At 33.7% G+C, this 19,007-nt stretch overlaps 3 protein-coding genes across 7 annotated transcripts; all 3 read right to left on the reverse strand.

The window, feature by feature from the left end:
• Positions 1-969: 969 nt before the first annotated feature.
• Positions 970-5,914, reverse strand: LOC114169800 (ubiquitin carboxyl-terminal hydrolase). Of its 5 annotated transcripts, none has more exons than XM_028055111.2 (5): positions 5,684-5,914; positions 5,088-5,360; positions 3,580-3,800; positions 2,372-2,745; positions 970-1,396 (listed from the first exon to the last, which is right to left on the reverse strand). In XM_028055111.2, the coding sequence occupies exons 2-4, from the start codon at positions 5,326-5,328 to the stop codon at positions 2,386-2,388; spliced, it is 822 nt and encodes a 273-aa protein (XP_027910912.1). In that variant the 5' UTR covers positions 5,329-5,360; positions 5,684-5,914; the 3' UTR covers positions 970-1,396; positions 2,372-2,385. The 5 variants fall into 5 exon arrangements, with proteins under 5 accessions (XP_027910912.1, XP_027910911.1, XP_027910910.1 ...); XM_028055110.2 differs by having other exon boundaries at positions 2,341-2,745; XM_028055109.2 differs by lacking the exon at positions 970-1,396 and having other exon boundaries at positions 2,080-2,745.
• A 1,479-nt stretch (positions 5,915-7,393) lies between these two features.
• LOC114169803 (uncharacterized) lies at positions 7,394-13,484 on the reverse strand. The gene is made up of 4 exons (XM_028055116.2): positions 13,242-13,484; positions 12,098-12,199; positions 11,657-11,817; positions 7,394-7,727 (listed from the first exon to the last, which is right to left on the reverse strand). Exons 1-4 carry the CDS (start codon positions 13,342-13,344, stop codon positions 7,620-7,622), a joined length of 474 nt encoding a protein of 157 aa, XP_027910917.1. The 5' UTR covers positions 13,345-13,484; the 3' UTR covers positions 7,394-7,619.
• A 2,495-nt stretch (positions 13,485-15,979) lies between these two features.
• On the reverse strand, positions 15,980-18,631 carry LOC114169260 (dnaJ protein homolog). The gene is made up of 6 exons (XM_028054327.2): positions 18,357-18,631; positions 18,015-18,183; positions 17,776-17,914; positions 16,889-17,165; positions 16,594-16,792; positions 15,980-16,502 (listed from the first exon to the last, which is right to left on the reverse strand). Exons 1-6 carry the CDS (start codon positions 18,504-18,506, stop codon positions 16,180-16,182), a joined length of 1,257 nt encoding a protein of 418 aa, XP_027910128.1. The 5' UTR covers positions 18,507-18,631; the 3' UTR covers positions 15,980-16,179.
• Positions 18,632-19,007: the final 376 nt, after the last annotated feature.

Below are 19,007 nucleotides of genomic sequence, written 5' to 3' on the forward strand. Positions count from 1 at the left end.
ACTAACACTCTAATTACCCTTAAATTATCATATCACATCACTAAAATAAATTAAAACAGATAGAAAAATTATATTTTGACAATCCTTTACTCATTGACGTGATTTAGTGTAGGTCATTGATTTTTTCAAAAGAAAAAAATAGTGGTACATTAATCAATGACGCATATTAAGCCACATTAGAAAATAAAGAATGAGAGTAAAAAAATGAAAGTCATAGTATCATTGTCCAAATAGATAATTGAAAGATAAATGAAATGGTGGAGTTAAAGTAAACTAATTTAAGTGAGTCAAAATATTTTATTATTTTTTTATATGCACAATTTACGATGTCATTTTCAAAATATACAAAAACAAAAGGTAATAAAGCATAGGAAACCACATGTGATATTGCATTGATTCTAAATAAGATCAAACTTCATGAATGGTTAAATCATACATAAAATTCACAGATGAAGATATAAATTTCAAAGCGAAAATATTTTCAAACAATCATGAGTCCTGGCCAAAAACTCACCTTGTAAGGTTAATGGAACAAAAATTAAATATTCGTAATTCAAGAATATATATACAAAGTTTACCTCAAATTATTTGAAAGACTTCAACGAGAAGTTAAGTTCTTTTTTCTAACTATAATTGTAAGCTTATAATGGTTATTCAGGGTCTCCAGCTCAAAAGTAGATCCTCTGAAAATTTTGCTATCTGTTTTCTTCTTGATAACTTAATTGTCCACTTAATCGGTAATCAGGCGCTTCAATCTCGTTATTAATTTCTTTTAAACCCACTTTTGTGATCCATCAACGTAACTTAGCTTGAATAGCAGCAGCGATAAATTTGCAAACTCGGTTTCAGTATAATCTAAACATCCAATCATTTCTAAGAGAATCTTTAATAATGCAAATGTCGTCGTGGTTGTCTTAATTTGATATAATATTTTATTTTATTTTATTTTTCTTCTCATTGAAACAAGTATGCATGGCATAGAAACTGTTTAGAATAAAGTCTGTATTTTATACAGAATACAGTTGCGTATTAACAAAAACTGATTTTACCGTTATAGAGAGAAGAGATCATGGGAGAAGAGAGAAGAAAAATCATAACCAGTCAGTGCCCCCAACTTGAAAAAATTAGAACCAAACCAACGAAAAAGCTTAAGAGATGTCATCCTTCTACAACCAATCAGTGCCCCCAACAGATGCAATCGCAAAGAAGCTCTTTAAGAAGCAGGATCTGATGGGCTTGTACAAGTTCACGATCCAGGCCCACTGAGTGGTTGGAGGCATCGTCTTCTGCAGTATGCTCCTTGCCTGAGTTCCGAATACGTCCTCCCCAACGCTTCAGATATACCATTATTCTCCCTCGTTCTGATCATGAGCTATGCTGTTTATAGTTACATGGGCTGGGGAAGAAATTGGAAGAAAAACACTTATATGAATTATATGAATTGCTCATTTTTCACCCTCCAAACAATTTTATACAATAATTACTTATTTATAATGTAACATCACAGGACGTATCATTCCAAGTCACTTACTAAATTTCTTAAATTGATGGCATTAGATATACTGCAACAACTATTGTCCTATCATGAGTCATTGAATATTTAAAGGCCATTCTATATTCTTTTGTGCCCAGTTTGGACTTTAGAGCTTCTTGTTATTTTTCGGTAAATCACACTAGCCCTAAAAGTGTGTAACAATCACAATAGTCCTAAAACTGAAAAGAAAAGAAAAACTGAAAACATTATCTATAGTATAATTGATCAACCATACTACTTTAAAAATTAAAATGCGAGTGAAATTATAAGTGACCAACATGACTATAAATAGTCAAGTGTAGAAACTCAAATGACACAACTAGAAGGTTTAGACTTATTTAAAATCTCCTTACCTTCAAAAATCAAGCTGTCAAAGCAAGACACATTTAGGGACTAAAATGGTTCACTGGTTTGTTATCTGTTTGGGTTTTTAAATTAGCGTTTTTTACTCTTTGGATCACAAACATCGAAGACCAGCAGCAGAAGCACAAGGTTTGGTGCTTTGCTATGCTTCTTGCGTGGTTGGCATCGATGCTTGCAACAAGTTATCCGAGTAATGCTATCTCTCCGTATGCAGTTGAATTAAATGAAATACCGTATTACATAGTTTTTTATGTTATTGACTTTCATAAGCACAAACAACAAATATCCTAGTGGTTCTACATCTAAATGCACAACACCAATAGAAGTGTGCACCTCCAATGTTGATCTATATAAATAACAGTTAACTTCCGTAAACAGGGTAACAAAAAGATGGTAAGACGACAAAGCATTAGAAGCATTAGATCATGTCAATATAATTTCACCTGCAGTAGAAACCCAAAATGAGAGATAAACCTTTGGGTCAAAACTCAATTGTAGTAGCGTGAACCAGTGTCGTAGACACGACCACCAGGATATGGACCCCTAGGTTCAAATCCTTGATCTCTACCACCCCCAAGAAATCGAGCTCTCTCCCTGTAAGGATCAAAGTGATCGGCAGAATAGCCTCGTTGCACTTCTCCACCCACACCTGGAGCATTCGAATTGTTGAAACCATGAGGGTCGCGGGGTGCCATGCCACTGCTAGGGTAAGGATCCCTTATGAATTGCTGGTACTGCTGCTGCCTAGCATGTGCTTCCCTTTGAAGAAATTCAGCTCTTCGGTTGCTATGCTGAGCTCGAAGTGCTGCCAGTTTTTCTTCATACTGAGCATTGATTGCATTAATTTTCTGAAAAGAAATATGTAGAACTTATGTAAAGCTCAACGGAATTGAAAATATCACGAACAAGATTATCCTTGCAACACCCACTGTGATGCAAATATCCAGCTTCAAGACATAGTTGTGCAGATTGTTTAAAATACAAGGAAAGATGCAGGTGACAGAACTGACCCAGTGCTCACAATTAGCTGATAGAAGAACCCGAGTCAAGAATAAGAGAATAAATATTTGTGCAAAGGTAATTTTGCACGTCAATTTAATATTCAGGAAGTATTAGAAAAATGGGTCACATAACTAAGATCACTGCAAACTGGGCTGGTTCTTAAACGATGGCACAAAAGTACACAGCTGCTGTATTTGAAGTTTTGCATTATCACTTCAAGTTTATCAACCTAGATGCAAAAAGAGCAGTTTATAACTGCAGTTTTGCATTTGCATAATGACTTCAAGTTTATCAAATGTCATGGAAAAAGCCTAGGTATACAAGTTACAGAAAAACTATCCATTACGAACAATTTTTTTGCTTCCAGAAGTTATTCCATAAATGGAGATAGAAACCCGTTGATAAGCTTGCATTGACATAGTTCGATCCCTGCAAATCATAATTCTAAGAGGATCTGTGTCTGATACCTTGGTGTGTTTCTAACTTTCCGTAACAACTATAAAAAGTTTTACGGCTTCAACAGTATCTTTAACATCTTCAAAAAAAGGCAAACTGTCTAACATCTATTACGAAAAAGAAAGAAACAAGACAAAAGAAGTTGCAAAAAGAGTAAAGGACATACGATATTTCAAGAACACAGTAACAAATTAATAATGTTTATTTTTATGTTTATCACAGACCTCTCTGTGCCTGGCATATTCTGCATCTTCAGCATCATTCTGTTCTTTAGTGAGTTTAATAATGTCATCACGAAAATTCTGCTCAAGACCTTCAAAAGTTTGTGATAAATGATTTCCTTCGTATCCAACATCCATATCTTCTTCATGAGCCTGAGATCTGGAATCATTGTTGCTCCGGCCCTGCCCTTGAAAATAGGACTTTGAAGCATCAACCCCTTGACCTACACTAGAACATGAAACGGTTCCCCTCTGTTTAGGAGTTTGAAAACTCTTTCTATAATATAAACCTGTGTAACCAGGCCTTCTAGACACGGAAGCTAATGTTTTAAAAATTCAAAAGCAAAATAGTTCTGAAAATGTGCCATGTTTGCTGAATTAGAACTCCATAAAAGCAGACATTAAAATTAAAATAAATTCATCTCTTATACATCAAGAACTACTTTTAAGTGCGTTCATCAAAAAAGAAGCAAAATTTGCAGAAAGGATGACAGGAACAAGAATAACTATATGCATTTAATAGCAAAATGGAAATGATGACATTTAAAAGGATTATGCTGCCCAATTGAGACACGTGAATTGTTAATCTATTTTCTGAAGTGTATTCAAAAGTATTGTGCTAATACCTCACTTCTAATTTAGAAACAAAAATCTCCATATTAAAACACAGAAGAAATGTTAACAACCACAGTCTACAGGGAATTTAACTGTTTTTCCTTTCATTTAGTAGAGAAGATATAACTCTCCGCACAAAATTAAAAAAAAATATATATATTTATATTATATTGATTTTTAGTCATTGAAAGTTACAAAAATCATGTGCTTTTAGTCCCTCACCTGAAAGTAAAACCACATTTTTTAAAATGTTGGGGGACTAAAACCGAATAAACCTTTTTATAGGAATTAAAACCAAAAAAAATATCATACTTTTGAGGACCAAAAACATATTTAAGCCACAATACTTCAGATACTATAACTACACCATACAACGTCTCTTCATTTCCTAGTCTTCTTTATAATCTCATTTACTATCTTTTTGTTTCCTCGTCTTCTCTTTGCTCTGTCTCCAATTCAGCATTTAAACTTTCTCGATAATTTTTTTACAAAAATTCGGTCCACAGGTGCACCATGAGTTATTCTGTCTTATGCCATTTATCAGGTGGTTTAGTTCTGGCAACAGAGTAAAAAGCAGCAGATATATCATACATACACACTATTCTCCTTTAAGTCTACATCATAGATCCTACTTTTTATTCAGTGACAAATCAACCATTCAGGACTCAACATATTTTTCTATTTCACGAAAAAAAAATTGCCAAGAAATCAAAATATACATTATACTAAATAATCATAAAATCCTGTAAAAACAATACTTAGTTACAACTTCAATATATCTGGGTCCCAAACGGACATACTTCAAAAACATGATTGTCTCCGCAAAGCCAGATGCAGCACATAGCTAGGTTATCAGAAGAACAAACAAGTGTGAAGTGGCAGCGAAAAATACTTGCCTTCACTAAACATTCGAGATGTCATTGAATTGGACATCTTTGATTCATCCATTTCCCATCTCCACTGACCCTCTGGTTTGGAATTCGCATACGGATTCTCTCTCTCTGGAGTAAAGGCTTCGAGCCGTCCTTCAAAATTACCAGACTTGGCCTCCCCCCTTGGACCGGCCACCATATGATGCATCTGGCCACCAACACTAGTGTTGGCAGATGGATCCCCATAGTGCCCCTGCCGTCGCATTGTCACAAACAACTCCTATGTGAACACAACCTCTGAGACATCAAAGCCACAAAACCCAAACCAATCACTAAACCACATAACCCACACTACAATCATATAGCAACATCGCAACATGCATGTACCGATTACTTGCTCTTACTGAAACGTTCCACAAACAAATTGAAACAGATATTTCAAAACATAAGTCATATGAGTTTGTATAATAAACATAAGTCATAGAATCTAGGGTTAAATAAAGAAATCAAACTAAAAAGTTAAGTAAATCAATCATAGCTGACTATTGCAAGTATAGAACGTGCAAAATAACGGGGAAAACAAGAAAGATAAGATATGTCAACAGTGTTCTATAACGTACCGAATCAATTAGCACTTTGGAATGTCGAGTTAGCGAAACGGAACGAGAGGGGAAATGGAATTATATGTTCAACTATTAGCGATCCAAAGGGAAAGACATTGCAGATGATGAGGATGGTGAAGTGAGAGTGAAATGAAAATCTGAAAACCCTAATTCGAGAAGGAGGAAGAACTCAATTCTACCAGCATTGCTCACAGTTTGCAAAATACACATGGAAAAATAAAGACAAAGAGTAAAGACAAAAAGATTTAGCGACCATAAAATAATATTTAAAAATTAAATAACATTTTCGTAAATTTGCGAATTTTGAATACATTCTCAATATTTTTTTCTTCAATTTTGGTATTAAAAAAAATTATTATTTTTTTATTCTTGTTATTCAGTGACATTGAGTAACAAGTTGTCGGTATTTTTTGTTCCCATAAATCTATATATTTTTCTTTTAGTCTTCAATAGTTTTTTTTCTCACCTCTGTTGTAAATTTTCTTTTATTCATGTTTATGTGTTTTATTAGCCTATTGTAAACAATTAGTAAAAACCAGCATTTTTTAAATATTTTGCTTAAAAGAAAAAAAAATATGACTGTGCCACCGTGTGTATATATATATATATATATATATATATATATATATATATATATGTGTGTGTGTGTGTGGGGGGGGGGTGGGGGGGGGGGGTGTATGAATATAATTAGTACATGTATTTTTTAAAGTTCTTTTTGTTGGACCATAAATTAATCAACTTCATCCAAAAAGAACAAAGGATTCCAGAAAAAAACCTCATGCATGTTAATAATCTTTATAGATTCTACACGCTAACAGAAATAGGAGATTCAAATTCTAAAAAAAAAAAATTATCTAACCTACAGATCAAAATTAAAAGTTAATTCAAAAACCAAAACGGACGATATTTTTACTGAGAAGTATATGTAAAATTCAAAAATTTATAAAGAATAAAAAGTCATTTAATCCACATGATGAAAATTAAAGGAAAAGATATATACGTTTTGAATTTTTATTTCATGAAATCAGTTTAATCAATAAAATATTATTTTATTGATAAATTTCTTATATAACTAGCGTGTTTGATTTTTTTAAAATGTAAATTTGACATTTTTATAGTACTTTTGATCGTACATTGATGTGTGCTAATTTTAATTTATACTACCCTATCTTTTTGTGTAATTATTTAAGTATGATATTGCTTAATAATTTGCTTTCTAAATTTACTTAATAATTATAATAAACTTAAAAGCTCAAAATAATTAACATGATGTTGATATGATAAAATTAAACTCGTGTTTTCTAAATAAGATTTCATGTTAGTGCTTAAACCAACACTTGATATAATCAAAGGAAAGAAACATGTTAATAATAAACTTATATACAAAAAATAATAATATATGAACAATGTTCTAATATAAACAAGAGAGAAAATTAAAGAAAAAATAGTAGTAAATTTTTAAAATTTAAGTAAGAATACAAAATGAGATTTCTAAGAGAATATATTATTCCAACACTAGATTAATTGAAAAACAGGTAGAAATACAAGTTACTCCCTTCATTACCGCTGTATTATAGATGGCTAAAACAAAAAAATAAATATTATTTTTTATACAACTATTTATTGAATAATTTAGTATTGATAAGATAATTTAGTATATTTTTTTTCTATGCCTTACGAAAACACAATGTAAGAGACAACATCTCATTAGACAACTTAATAAAATTGAATTAAATCTAAACAGAAACATTATTTTCAGTCATTAACCTTACATAGCATCACATGTCCAAAGTCATTGACATGACTTTGACATCACTGAATTTTAGCCTTACATGATTCTGACTGGTGAAAGGTGATACACGGTACAACTTACAATGAAAACACTTGACAATGAAGCAGAGAAGTTCGCCAGATCAATCATACAAAGGACACTTCACATATCAGACACCAAAGATCCAATAACGATCTTAAAATTAAACTTAATGCAAGTTAACAACTCGTCCCGATCATTCTTCAGTGTCATCTTCAGAGCGTAAGGTCCCTGCAGAACGAACAAAGTCAGGGAAAAATGAGCTCAGTAATGTGAGGTTTAAAGAAAACAAAAGTTTTAACTCAACAGAATTTTGCTGTCCAAGACAAGGATGATTTAACCAAGAAGACAGAGTTCAAGAAAATTTTAGCACTTCATTACTCTTTGCCTTAGGACCCAACCAAAACTTCAGCACAGTACGTGACAATAGGTGCTAATTATCACCTTATCAATGTCTATTACCCTGAGTGCTGAGATCAAGCATCAAATGAAACAAAAATTGTCTTTTGAGGGAGATGGGTACTCACAGTTCACATTCAGCTGTGTTTTTTTGTTACAGTAGTTACAAAGCTATAACGTTGTCCTTTTATCTTGTGGTTTGACCTAAATAACTTCTTGTTTTTCTGTTTTGTGATCAGCTTTGTTTTCTATTGCATGAATTATTGTTTTTTTGGGTTGCTTGTGTAGCACTAGACAGTGGAGTGATTTGTTAAAATCTCTTTTCCGGATATTGCTTTAACTGGCTAATTTGGTTTGGCCTAGTAGGCTAAATGAAAAAGTAATCAGACAAAAATAACATACTTCTCTCCCTAAAATTTTATCTCTGCTTTCTCTTTCTTTCCATTGGCAAAGGATACCATTCTTAATTCTAGTTTCCCTGCTTCTGGTTGTGGAGATTCTCGGAGTTGTTCTCCCTGAATCCAAATTTCATCACAATTTTCTTATATTTAGACATAGTGACACACCATGTCGAATGCACACTTCATCCCCAAGTCCCTCCGAGATAGGTATTGTTATGTTGAAAGAGACCACAACAGTTGACATTTCGAAAAGGTAAACATTCCAGCACCCGCTCTAAGTTTACCATTTTCATCTTCCACTTCCTTCTAGCTACCTTTAGCAGGAAACTACCTCCCTTCTGATATTCTGTTACATCTATCCACCGATGCATAAATGTGCCCATCCATCCTTGTACCTTCAATCTATTCTATTCACCTTCTGCCTAAGAAAGCCTTATATGCCTAGAAGATTAGAAAGGTTTGCACGTGAATAACAATTGAGTCAAATCTGACCCTTCAGGCATCGGTTTCAGTGAGATATTTCGGAGGTACAGTGGACCCATCAAGGAATTTCAAGAATTTCAAGCCTTTAATTGTGGCTAGCACTTGTTGTTGCCAGACAAAGAAGTTTTCTTCATCTAGTTTGAGACTAATGGGGTGAAAAAAGTATGGGGCATGAAGGAAGGTGGGATGGAAGAGCTGGGAGGGGCATAGTGACTTCAGAGTTTGCAGAGGTCATGGTGAGATTGTTAAGCTCTGGATACCATGTTGAGAAAGATGGTGAGAGAAAAGCGATAATTATTATTATGATCAAAGGCTTACAAAAACAGAGAAAGGAAAAGCAATATATAGTCATGCATGCAGGTGTAACTGCATGAGAAGAAACATAAACTACTAACTATACAAGAGGGTACAAGAGGTCTGTTAACAGATAATTCGACCAAAAGTTATAAAGGAATGCTGAATGAAGCTTCAGAAAAAAAAACCGTTAGAAAATACTTTTCCTATAAAGAGTGTTACTGAAAATTTGGCCTTTGTCTTGTTTATATTAAGTCATTGGATGTTCATACTTCCGTCTAAAGTTCCTTCTAAGAGGCATTTAAACTTTTAGTAGGCAAGAACAATATAGCAGAGGGGCTTGGAAGCTCTTTATCCACAACAGGAGAACTCAGTTCTTTATTATCATCGATCTTCGGTATTTCAGATTTCTCACCCTTCACTCTTCACTCAATTTATTGATAAATCCATTTTATTGTGTTAATCTACGTAGATGATATTCTTGTGATAGGCTCTTCCAAACATGCTATTCAGAGTTTCATTACCACTCTCAATCAAACTTTCTCCCTCAAAAATCTCGGGGTTCTTCACTATTTTTTGGTTCTTGAAGCAACCAGGTCTTCTGATGGTGCCCTTCAGCTTACTCAAACTAAATACATCAACCAAATTCTACACAAAGCACAAATGGTTGAAGCCAAACCTCAACATACGCCGATGATCTCCTCTCTTAGATTAACTGTTGATGGTTCTACAGCCTTTACCGATCGAACATTGTATCGTCAAATCGTTGTCCCTTCAATTCCTCATCTTCACAAGACCAGATATTGCATACTCAGTTAATAAAGTTTGTCAGTACATGCAAAATCCTCAGCTTCATCACTGGCACGCTGTCAAACGAATCTTACCTACGTTGCAGGAACATCAACTCATGGCATTCGCATCACACCCAGCTTTCCCTTTTCTCTTCATACCTTCACTGATACAGATTGGAGCTCAGATCCTAATGATCGTAAATCCATCACAGCTACTGCATATTTCTTGGTTTTAACCTTATCATGTAGACTTCAAAGAAACAAAAGGCGGTGTCACAAAGTAGCACCAAAGCCGAATTTCACTGAAATCTTCTGGATTCTCTCTTTGCTTGTGAGCTTCGCATTTCATCCTCAAAAACCCGTTATTCATTCCAGTAACCTTGGTGCCATTCTTCTCACAGCTAAACCTATTATGCACTCTCGCACAAAACACTTTGAACTTGATCTCCATTATGTCAGGGAAAAAGTACAGAAAAATGAACTTATGGTTCGTCATATTCCTAGACGTCTCCAAATTGCAGATGTTCTAACAAGGGTGTTTAATCTTCGTCAACCACCCTAAGTTAAAGGGGGGGTGTTAACATACCACTTGTACCCTCTTGTATTGTTAGTTTCTATTTCTTCTAATATAGTTAGACCTACATGCATGGCTCATGCAGTTGCCCCTGCATGCATGGCTATATATTGCTTTCCCTTTCTCTGTTTCTGTAAGCCTTTGATCATAATAATAATTCTCGTTTTTCTCTCTCCATCTTTCTCAACATTATATTCCACTTGATAAACATTTCTTGCTAGAGCTTATGTTGTTCTTCCCATATGTCCAAACATAATCTTATCAATAGGAGATACTTCAACATTCTCCATATACATCTGTTCCTATTTTATCTTTCCTCGTGTCTAACCATCTCATCTCTGTTACACGTGCTTACCACTGCCTAATATCAACTACCATAGAGCATTGACCACCTTATACATGTATTGTAACAGACATTTGATATCATGGATCGTGCTTTAAACATTTTTAGCCAACAGAGACTGCTGATCTAGACAAGCAGAATAACTATTGATTCAATTCAATCTGTTACATAGGTTTGTTAACTGAGTTTCTATGACCATCACAGATAAAAATAGCATTTCAATGATCACTTCTATGCATGTTCACTGGTAGCAAAATGATCTGTGACTTCACAATTCGGTGATTCGTGATGTCACAGAGAGAGTACAAGACAACTTTGAAAAGTGCATTTGGATAAAGGAAAACTTGTTACGTGAAAACAATGCTAGTTTGAAGTTCCACAATAAACCCACTTTTCAAAAGAAAAAGAAAATCATGTGTACAAGTACTGCATGTGAGGAGGATCTCCAGGAAGTAACACTGCAAGACATTTCACATTCTAATGGGATAAATTTAATTACTCTTGATCATAGCAAACTTTAAATTGCAATAATTTTTAATTTACAAACCTATAAAAGAGAAGACGGTGGAATACACACCAAGTGCAAATATGTAAATGCCCAACAATAAAAAAATTAGCACCAGAATCAAAGGAAGCTATATTTCCTGATAGGATTATATTTTTACAAAGTGCGTGTTTGGTTCTACGTCAAATTGATGTAGAATTGATTATAATTGATTTTCTAACACAGAATCAGTACGTGTTTGGTTTCCAAAATTAATTAAAAAATAAAAAATTCACAGAAGCAACTAATTCTTCTTTCTACATTAGAGAATTGATTCAAAACACACCCAAAGTCATCGGCATTGGTAAGATAGTGATAAAATGAAACTAACCGGTGGAGTAATTATGGGCAATGTTTGGGTGTGTGAAATCACAAAATTGCCATTAGAAACAGGGCATTTTACTTCTTTACAAAGATCAATGTTTTCTGTATGGACAGGCACCCCAACGTATGAAACTCCAATTTCTACATCTCCACCAAGAATAGGTTTACCTGCATGAAGGATAGACAGAAACCTCACTTATAATTTGTTAAAATAGACAAGTGACACTGTAAGATAAGGAGCAAAGAAAGTTGAACCAAAAATATAAATGATAGCTTCTGAATCATTTGCAAATAACAGGCGTCTGGACAAATTATTTTGCTTGCACATAAAATTTAAAAACAACATTGAAATGTATGTAATGTACTACCATGCAGATAAAATAAAATTTGATGGAATGATTTAAAATCTACAAAACTAGATAAATAAGAAGACAGGAGGGGGTATTACCTGAAGTAGCATAGATCTTAAAGGTAGCCGGTTGGCCACTCCTCACAGGGTCTGGTGATATATCAACTCCAGACACCTTCACAGGATAGTTTGCCTTCTTATCTGCAAGGATTTTTTTCAGCGGAAAAATAGATGTAAAGAAGATAAACCATGATTTAAACAATCTGAACAAACCATAAACACAGATAAGCTGCCAGCACTACATGACATCACACACAGTACACGTTCACAAAAATTCATATAAAGAGAAATATTAGCAATACTTGCTCACACTAAAGCACGGTTTAATATACACTAAAATTTATTAAAAATGACAATTTTTCATAGGTCTCGCCAAGCATCCAAAGTGCATGGTTGCTTAAATGAAATGTTTAGCTTAATTTTATGGATCTTGAAATATCATACAGATTAAAACACTATTCAGTGTGAAATTCATGCCAATAGTAAAGTTGCTATAGTCTTTCTTTAATCTAGTTTTGCGGGTCCTAATATTGATTCCTTTTAATCATTTTTTTTTTGGGGATCAAAGTTCTATTTCCTGAGTTTCAGCATTCAAATGGTTTAGTTTTCATTGCACCTTCTGTCTTGTTGATCGATAATTTTCTCCTCAATAGTTTTTCTTTTTCTCCTAATTTTTAAGCAACATTTCTATACAATCAATTGCGCTAGTATAGTCGACGCCAACTCATATGCTTGGATGCTATAAAAATTTAAGTAACAGTGTTTATCGTTGATCAACCCTCTTAAACACACACATAGGAGGAGATAGTCTTAAGGAGCCAGCCACTTTCATGATTTCGTTGTCTTCAATAAATCTCAATCTCAACCTAATTCCTACAGTGTTTTTTGGTCCAAAATAACAGGTTCCAATTTCAAACAGAAACCAAATCAAAAACCCAAACAATAAAAAGATTGTTTTTTTCATATAAATCCTTGAAATTTGCAGGACCAAATGGAGGGTGTGGGAAAGGGAGTAGAAAAAACCCACTATGCAGATGAAAAGTTAATATCAACAAACAGAAGTAGTCAAACATTAGAACACAAAGAAGTAAATCTAAATTTCTACTCTTATCTTGAACTGATCGGATCAAACCAAAATGATAAGAATAAAAAGTCAACACCCAAAGAGAGAGTGATGAAGTACCGCAGTAAGTGACTTTAGTTGCAGCTTGTGCTTGAAAGGGCGAAAGGAAGAGAATGGATAAGGAAAATAGAAGGTAGAGTTTGGGAAGAGAGTGAAACTCCATGGCTCAGTGCAAGCACAAGGGTGAAGAAGGAACAAATAAACGAAGAGAGAGTGAGAATTAGGAAGGAAGAGATGTACTGATAAACACAAGGTTTTGCTTAGGTATTAAACAAAATTAGTGGCTCCCACAATGTGAACCAACGGATTCAACGTTAAATATAACCGTGGAAGCACATGAGCGTGTGTGGCTATTTTTGTTTTTTCAGTTACCAAAATGAAAATAACATTTAGCACCATAGTTTTTGTTAAAAAAAACAGTTTAAGAGTAAGAAGTATGAAATTATTAAAGAAATTATACCAAAAAAATTATGTCCTCTTAGTATTGATGATTCTACGATATAAGAATTCTACTATTCTACTTTATATAATTAACCTCAGACATGTGTATCATTTTTGTTTGAATATCTGTTTCTAAAAATGTATCAATTGGATCTCAATTTTATAAAAAAAAATGTTTCAATTACGTCTTTTCTAGATAAAAAAAAATATTAATGCGGTTAACGGTATTGAAATTAAATATTGATATTTATATTAAAATTTAGTAGTAAAAATCATGAATAAAGTTAACGGTGTTAATAATTTTTTTATTTTGAAAAGAATCTAATCAAGACATTTCTTCAAAAATTGAGACTCGATTAACACTTTCTTAAAAATAGATATCAAACTAACATATCTGAACAAAAATGTGTACCATCCAACTAATTAAACATTTAATATCTATAACTTCTTCTAATATTTAATTTCTTCATATGATTATATATTTTTTATATTATGAACTACCGAAAAGTTTACTAGATATATTTTTTTAAAATTAAATATGTTTTTTGTTTCTTAACTTTTAGTCAAATGCATTTCATTATAACATTTGTGACATGTTTTGCTTCTATATTAGTTAAACAACGTGTTCAAAACGTCTAATAAACTTAATAAAATTTGACTAAAATAACTAATTTCAGACATCTCTAAAGTTGAGAAATAAATTTAGATCAAAATTTTGAAGAATAATTAATTGTTATTTTCAGGACAAAAACATACTTAATCCTAATTTTTAAAGTGATATGTTTCTTGCATTATAAATTATAAATATTAAAATATCAATTCATGCATTAAGTCAAAGGCTTTTGACATAATATAATGGATAAAATAATGGATAGCTTGATCGATCTTCATTTAAATGAGAATTTTTAAAATAACATTACATATATGTCTAGTAATATAGTTACATCACATGAACTAAAAGTTAGATATGAACTTTTATGATTATAATAAAATATTTTTACACTACCACTATGTTTCAATTAACTTCTTAACCAAAACTTCATTTCTCTTTCTCTAATCTAGAAAAAAAAAATTACAAAAGTCATTTTTTCATAACATTAATATTTTATTAAAATACACATAAAAGTTGCTTAGGTAGAATCTTTCTAAGTAATCCCCTTAAGATCCGGCGTAAATAATAAACACATTAATGATATCAGCATGATGTAAATTTAAAAATAAGCGTATTGTTTTGTTTATAGAGTTGGTGTATCTTTCATTTAAATCTATGAAAATATTATTTAATTTTGTAGTATTTTCTGTTCATTATTGAAGCGTAAGAGCTATAAATTAAAATAAACTACGCACCGCGTGCAATGCATGGGTGGTCGTTTAATAAAATACAAATATAACGGGGGCAGATTTCAGTTTTAGGATTTGGGTCCCCTTCATTTCTAATAGGCTACATCTAAATTGTTTGTTAACCTTCTTTGTACCAACAAAAAACACATTTAAAGGAGTTTACTTAAATCTATAAACATGATATAGTTTATCTGCAACTTTCAAGCTTCATTTTAATTTTTGTAAACTAAAAAACTTTATTTTCATTTAATAAATAATTAAATCATTTGTTCGACTCAAAACACATAACCCCTTTGGTTCGATTTATCGTCTTCTAGTATAGCACTAATAAAAAAAACACGATTATACATAAGAAAACATCCAATTAAGCAAAATCTGGGAAATGGACAAGAAGTTATTATGATATTCTAGAGATCCAAACATATAAAAAATACTATATGAGACGAACGAGTTTAGTATCCAAACTAAAGACAGTTGTTTTTCAGTTAGCCTATCACGTTTAGAAAAACAACCTATATCATTCCTGATTAAAGTAATGAATATGAATGCTCCGATAAGTCAGATGTAAATTGACTTGGGACGTTTGATTTTCACTGAAAAAGGTATACATAAATCAAGATTAAACTGATAATTACAAAGATTTACTTGATTAATCTTTTAGTCAAAATTTAAGATATTTCAAATAGAAAAGCTGGTTACGAGATTCCGGCTTGGCAATCCTCCGTCTCTTTTGAAATTCTGCCGGAGAAGACCTATGGTACATCCACCCACCATACATCCAACTATATAAACCCAAAAAACATACAATTGAAAAACTCTTCCTAATCCTGGCAAAAACTCATACATAGGAACTTCATTCTATCTGTGTGAGAATAATAAGGTTATCCCCATTCTGGGTCTCTTGCATCTTATAGAAAGGTCTTAGCCAAGTTTCTTAAAACAGTCACATACAAGAAATGATAATAAAATTGAATAACTGAAACAGAAATACTTAAAATAAACAATAAAGCGAAGTATTTAGGATGCAAAACGAAAATTATCCTTTCCACATATTACTGTTTCACTTCCTCACAATCAACAGCTACTAACATGCTACTCATCTTTAGTCCATAGTCCACGCTACAGTTACGGAACATCAAAACAGTATCATCATCATCAGTTTCATCATCATTCATTTTTCATCAATTCAGATTCTACATTCCTTCCGCACAAGTCACTACTGTTGGGCGCACTGTACCCTCTGTGCACCACCAGGCATATCATCATCCTCCTCATATGCTTCCTGAGCAGCTTGTTGTTGCCTCCTCCTAGACTCCTCATCCATATTGACATCATGAAGTGTGGTCTCCTCACATTCGTCCAGCTCCATGTCTGTTAACTGTGAAGGCTGCTTTGGGGGCAGAACGGCTTCCAAAGCCTTAACCTGATCAGGATTTAGAAAATCTGGGAATTCCACAGTGAAGTGAAGATAAAGCTTCCCCTTCATGAATGGCCTCTGGTACATGGGCATCCCCTCGTCATTAATAGCCTTGTATGAATCTGCGTTATAGACCAATGAACATAACATTACAAAAGTTAATAATCACATAAATAGAGACCTGAAAGGATTACATGTGAATCATTTACGTACCAGGTTTCACAACTTCCCCGGGATTTGATTTAATAAGAAGCTGACGCCCATCCAAGTGAGTTAGGACAAATTGGAAACCACACAAAGCCTCAGTAAGGGACAAGGTGTGCTCAACAAAAAGGTCTTCGGCCTTTCTTCTGAATTTAGGATGCTCCTTCTGCTGAAGCACAAAGACGATATCCCCAGTAATTGTGTCCGGCTGCACACACAAACAATCATTAATCGTCAGATAAACAATGTAATCAATAATCATAAACTAAATGGCAATAAGAATATTGTAAGAATCACGGCATACCGCTTCATCAGCTTCACCAGGGAATGTAATCTTCTGCCCGTTCTGCATTCCCTTTTCAACAATCACTTCAAGAACTTTCTTCTCCTGCACAACCTTCTCTCCCTTGCATTGTGGGCAGCGATCTCTATCATTGATAGTTTCTCCAGTACCCTTACATTCATTGCAAGCATGCTGCATTTGTTGAATCATGGATGGACCAAGGTGCCTTATAGAAACCTTCATACCAGTTCCTTGACAACCAGCACACTTCATCGAAGCCCCAGACTTAGAACCCTTGCTGTAAACAATTCACAAACAACTAATACAATAAATCCCATGGATAGAACACGCGACAATAATGCAAACAATAAAATGCAAAGGCTTAAATATGATTCTGCTTATAGTCCTGTAAGTATAAAAACGTTGTTTCCTTACAATCTATCAAAAATAATAGCATCTTATGGCCCTTGTCTTCCACAAGAAAAAAAAAATCGTTTCAGTCCTTCATTTATGAACATAAGGCTATGTATGACACATGTCCACAAATGAGAAAACAAAAGGAATCATTATATTTTGAAGACTATAGGTGATCATTCTCCTACACAGAGGGACTAAAAAGTAGCAAATATTAATCGCATCCTTCCCTCAAAACCAAACGAGGTATTATTCCCTTTAACTTAAATTGGAGCCAAGAACTAACTCCTTCAGTACACCTAAATTAAATCAAAAGACAAAGACTGTCCCTAAAAAATAATTGTTTTATATAAGAACACATTCATCCTCCCAACAATATAAGGTAGATCATGTCCAAACTAACGAATATCATACTTCTAAACCCAATACAAACGACTTTTCCAAAAAGAAAACTACTATAAAACAAAACCCAAACAAATTCTGAAAATACCCACCCACTGCACTTGGAGCATATGACATTTCTGGAGAGGGACAGCTTCTTTGAAGTCCCTAGGTAAAGGTCCTCCAGAGAGACCTTGAGAGGGTGAACCACATCTTCTCCGCGCCTCTGTCTCCTACCACGACTACTACCACCTGTTCACAAAGCCATAACCCCTTTAGCACACAGTCAAACTTATCATACGATTATAGATCAATTAAAATTAACAATCATTCATTATATCAACAGCCAAACCTGATCCAAAAGGACTCCCACCGCCAAAGAAAGATGAAAAGATATCAAATGGATCATGGCCACCGCCACCACCCATTCCTTCCTTAAGCGCATCTTCACCATACTGATCATATATCTCACGCTTCTCAGGGTCACTCAGAACCTCATAAGCTTGAGCCAATTCTTTAAACTACACCAGACAAGAGAAAAAAAACATAAGCATCGCCTCCCTTGCATAACAACTAAAAGTAATTAAAACCTAATTCAACTACCGACAATCATGCAACCTCAACCTCACAATTGAAACCTAAATCAACAAATTAAACCCTAATCAAAGTAGAAAATTCAAGACTTATAAGGTACCTTCTCGGGATCACCGCCCTTGTCGGGGTGATTCTTGATGGCTGCTTTCTTGTAAGCTTTCTTCAAATCATCCTGTGAAGCGTTTTTGGAGACGCCGAGGATTTCGTAGTACCGTGTGTTATCGCTCTTCTTTGGTGCCCTCCCAAACATCTTGTTCTAATGGATCGAAATTGAAACCCTAGTTTGAGGAAGCAAAGAACAACGAGAAGGGAAAACTCTAGATCGGAACAAACTAGAGAAGAAGCAACACCCTAGATACGAAACCTCCAGAGTTGAATATTTATATTTATATTCAAAATCTTCTTTATTTTTGTCTTTATTTTATGTGGTGGAGATTGAGAGAAGAGTGATCAATGGACGGTTGCGATGGAGGGTGCTTGTGGCGTGGGTCCCACAAGAGAAGAGTCTAGAATTTTTGTTTGCTTGTTTAGGTGAAGTTGGAGGTGTGAACCATATGTTTGATTTGGAATTTTGTTCTAGATCCTTCCTTCGTAAGCTCTAGGAAATGCAGGAGAGTTCTATTTTTCTTTTTTCTAATGTTTTTATATTCTTTAAAAATAAAATATTTGTTCATTTCTTATTTAATTCGGTCAAAATTGTAATATCATAATTTTCTAAGCAACATTAAGGAAGGTCAAAAGCGGTTGGTTA

Source organism: Vigna unguiculata, chromosome 11 (assembly GCF_037176805.1).
Source record: "Vigna unguiculata cultivar grain cowpea cultivar isolate G323 ecotype 2 chromosome 11, ASM3717680v1, whole genome shotgun sequence".
Taxonomy (NCBI): domain Eukaryota; kingdom Viridiplantae; phylum Streptophyta; class Magnoliopsida; order Fabales; family Fabaceae; genus Vigna; species Vigna unguiculata.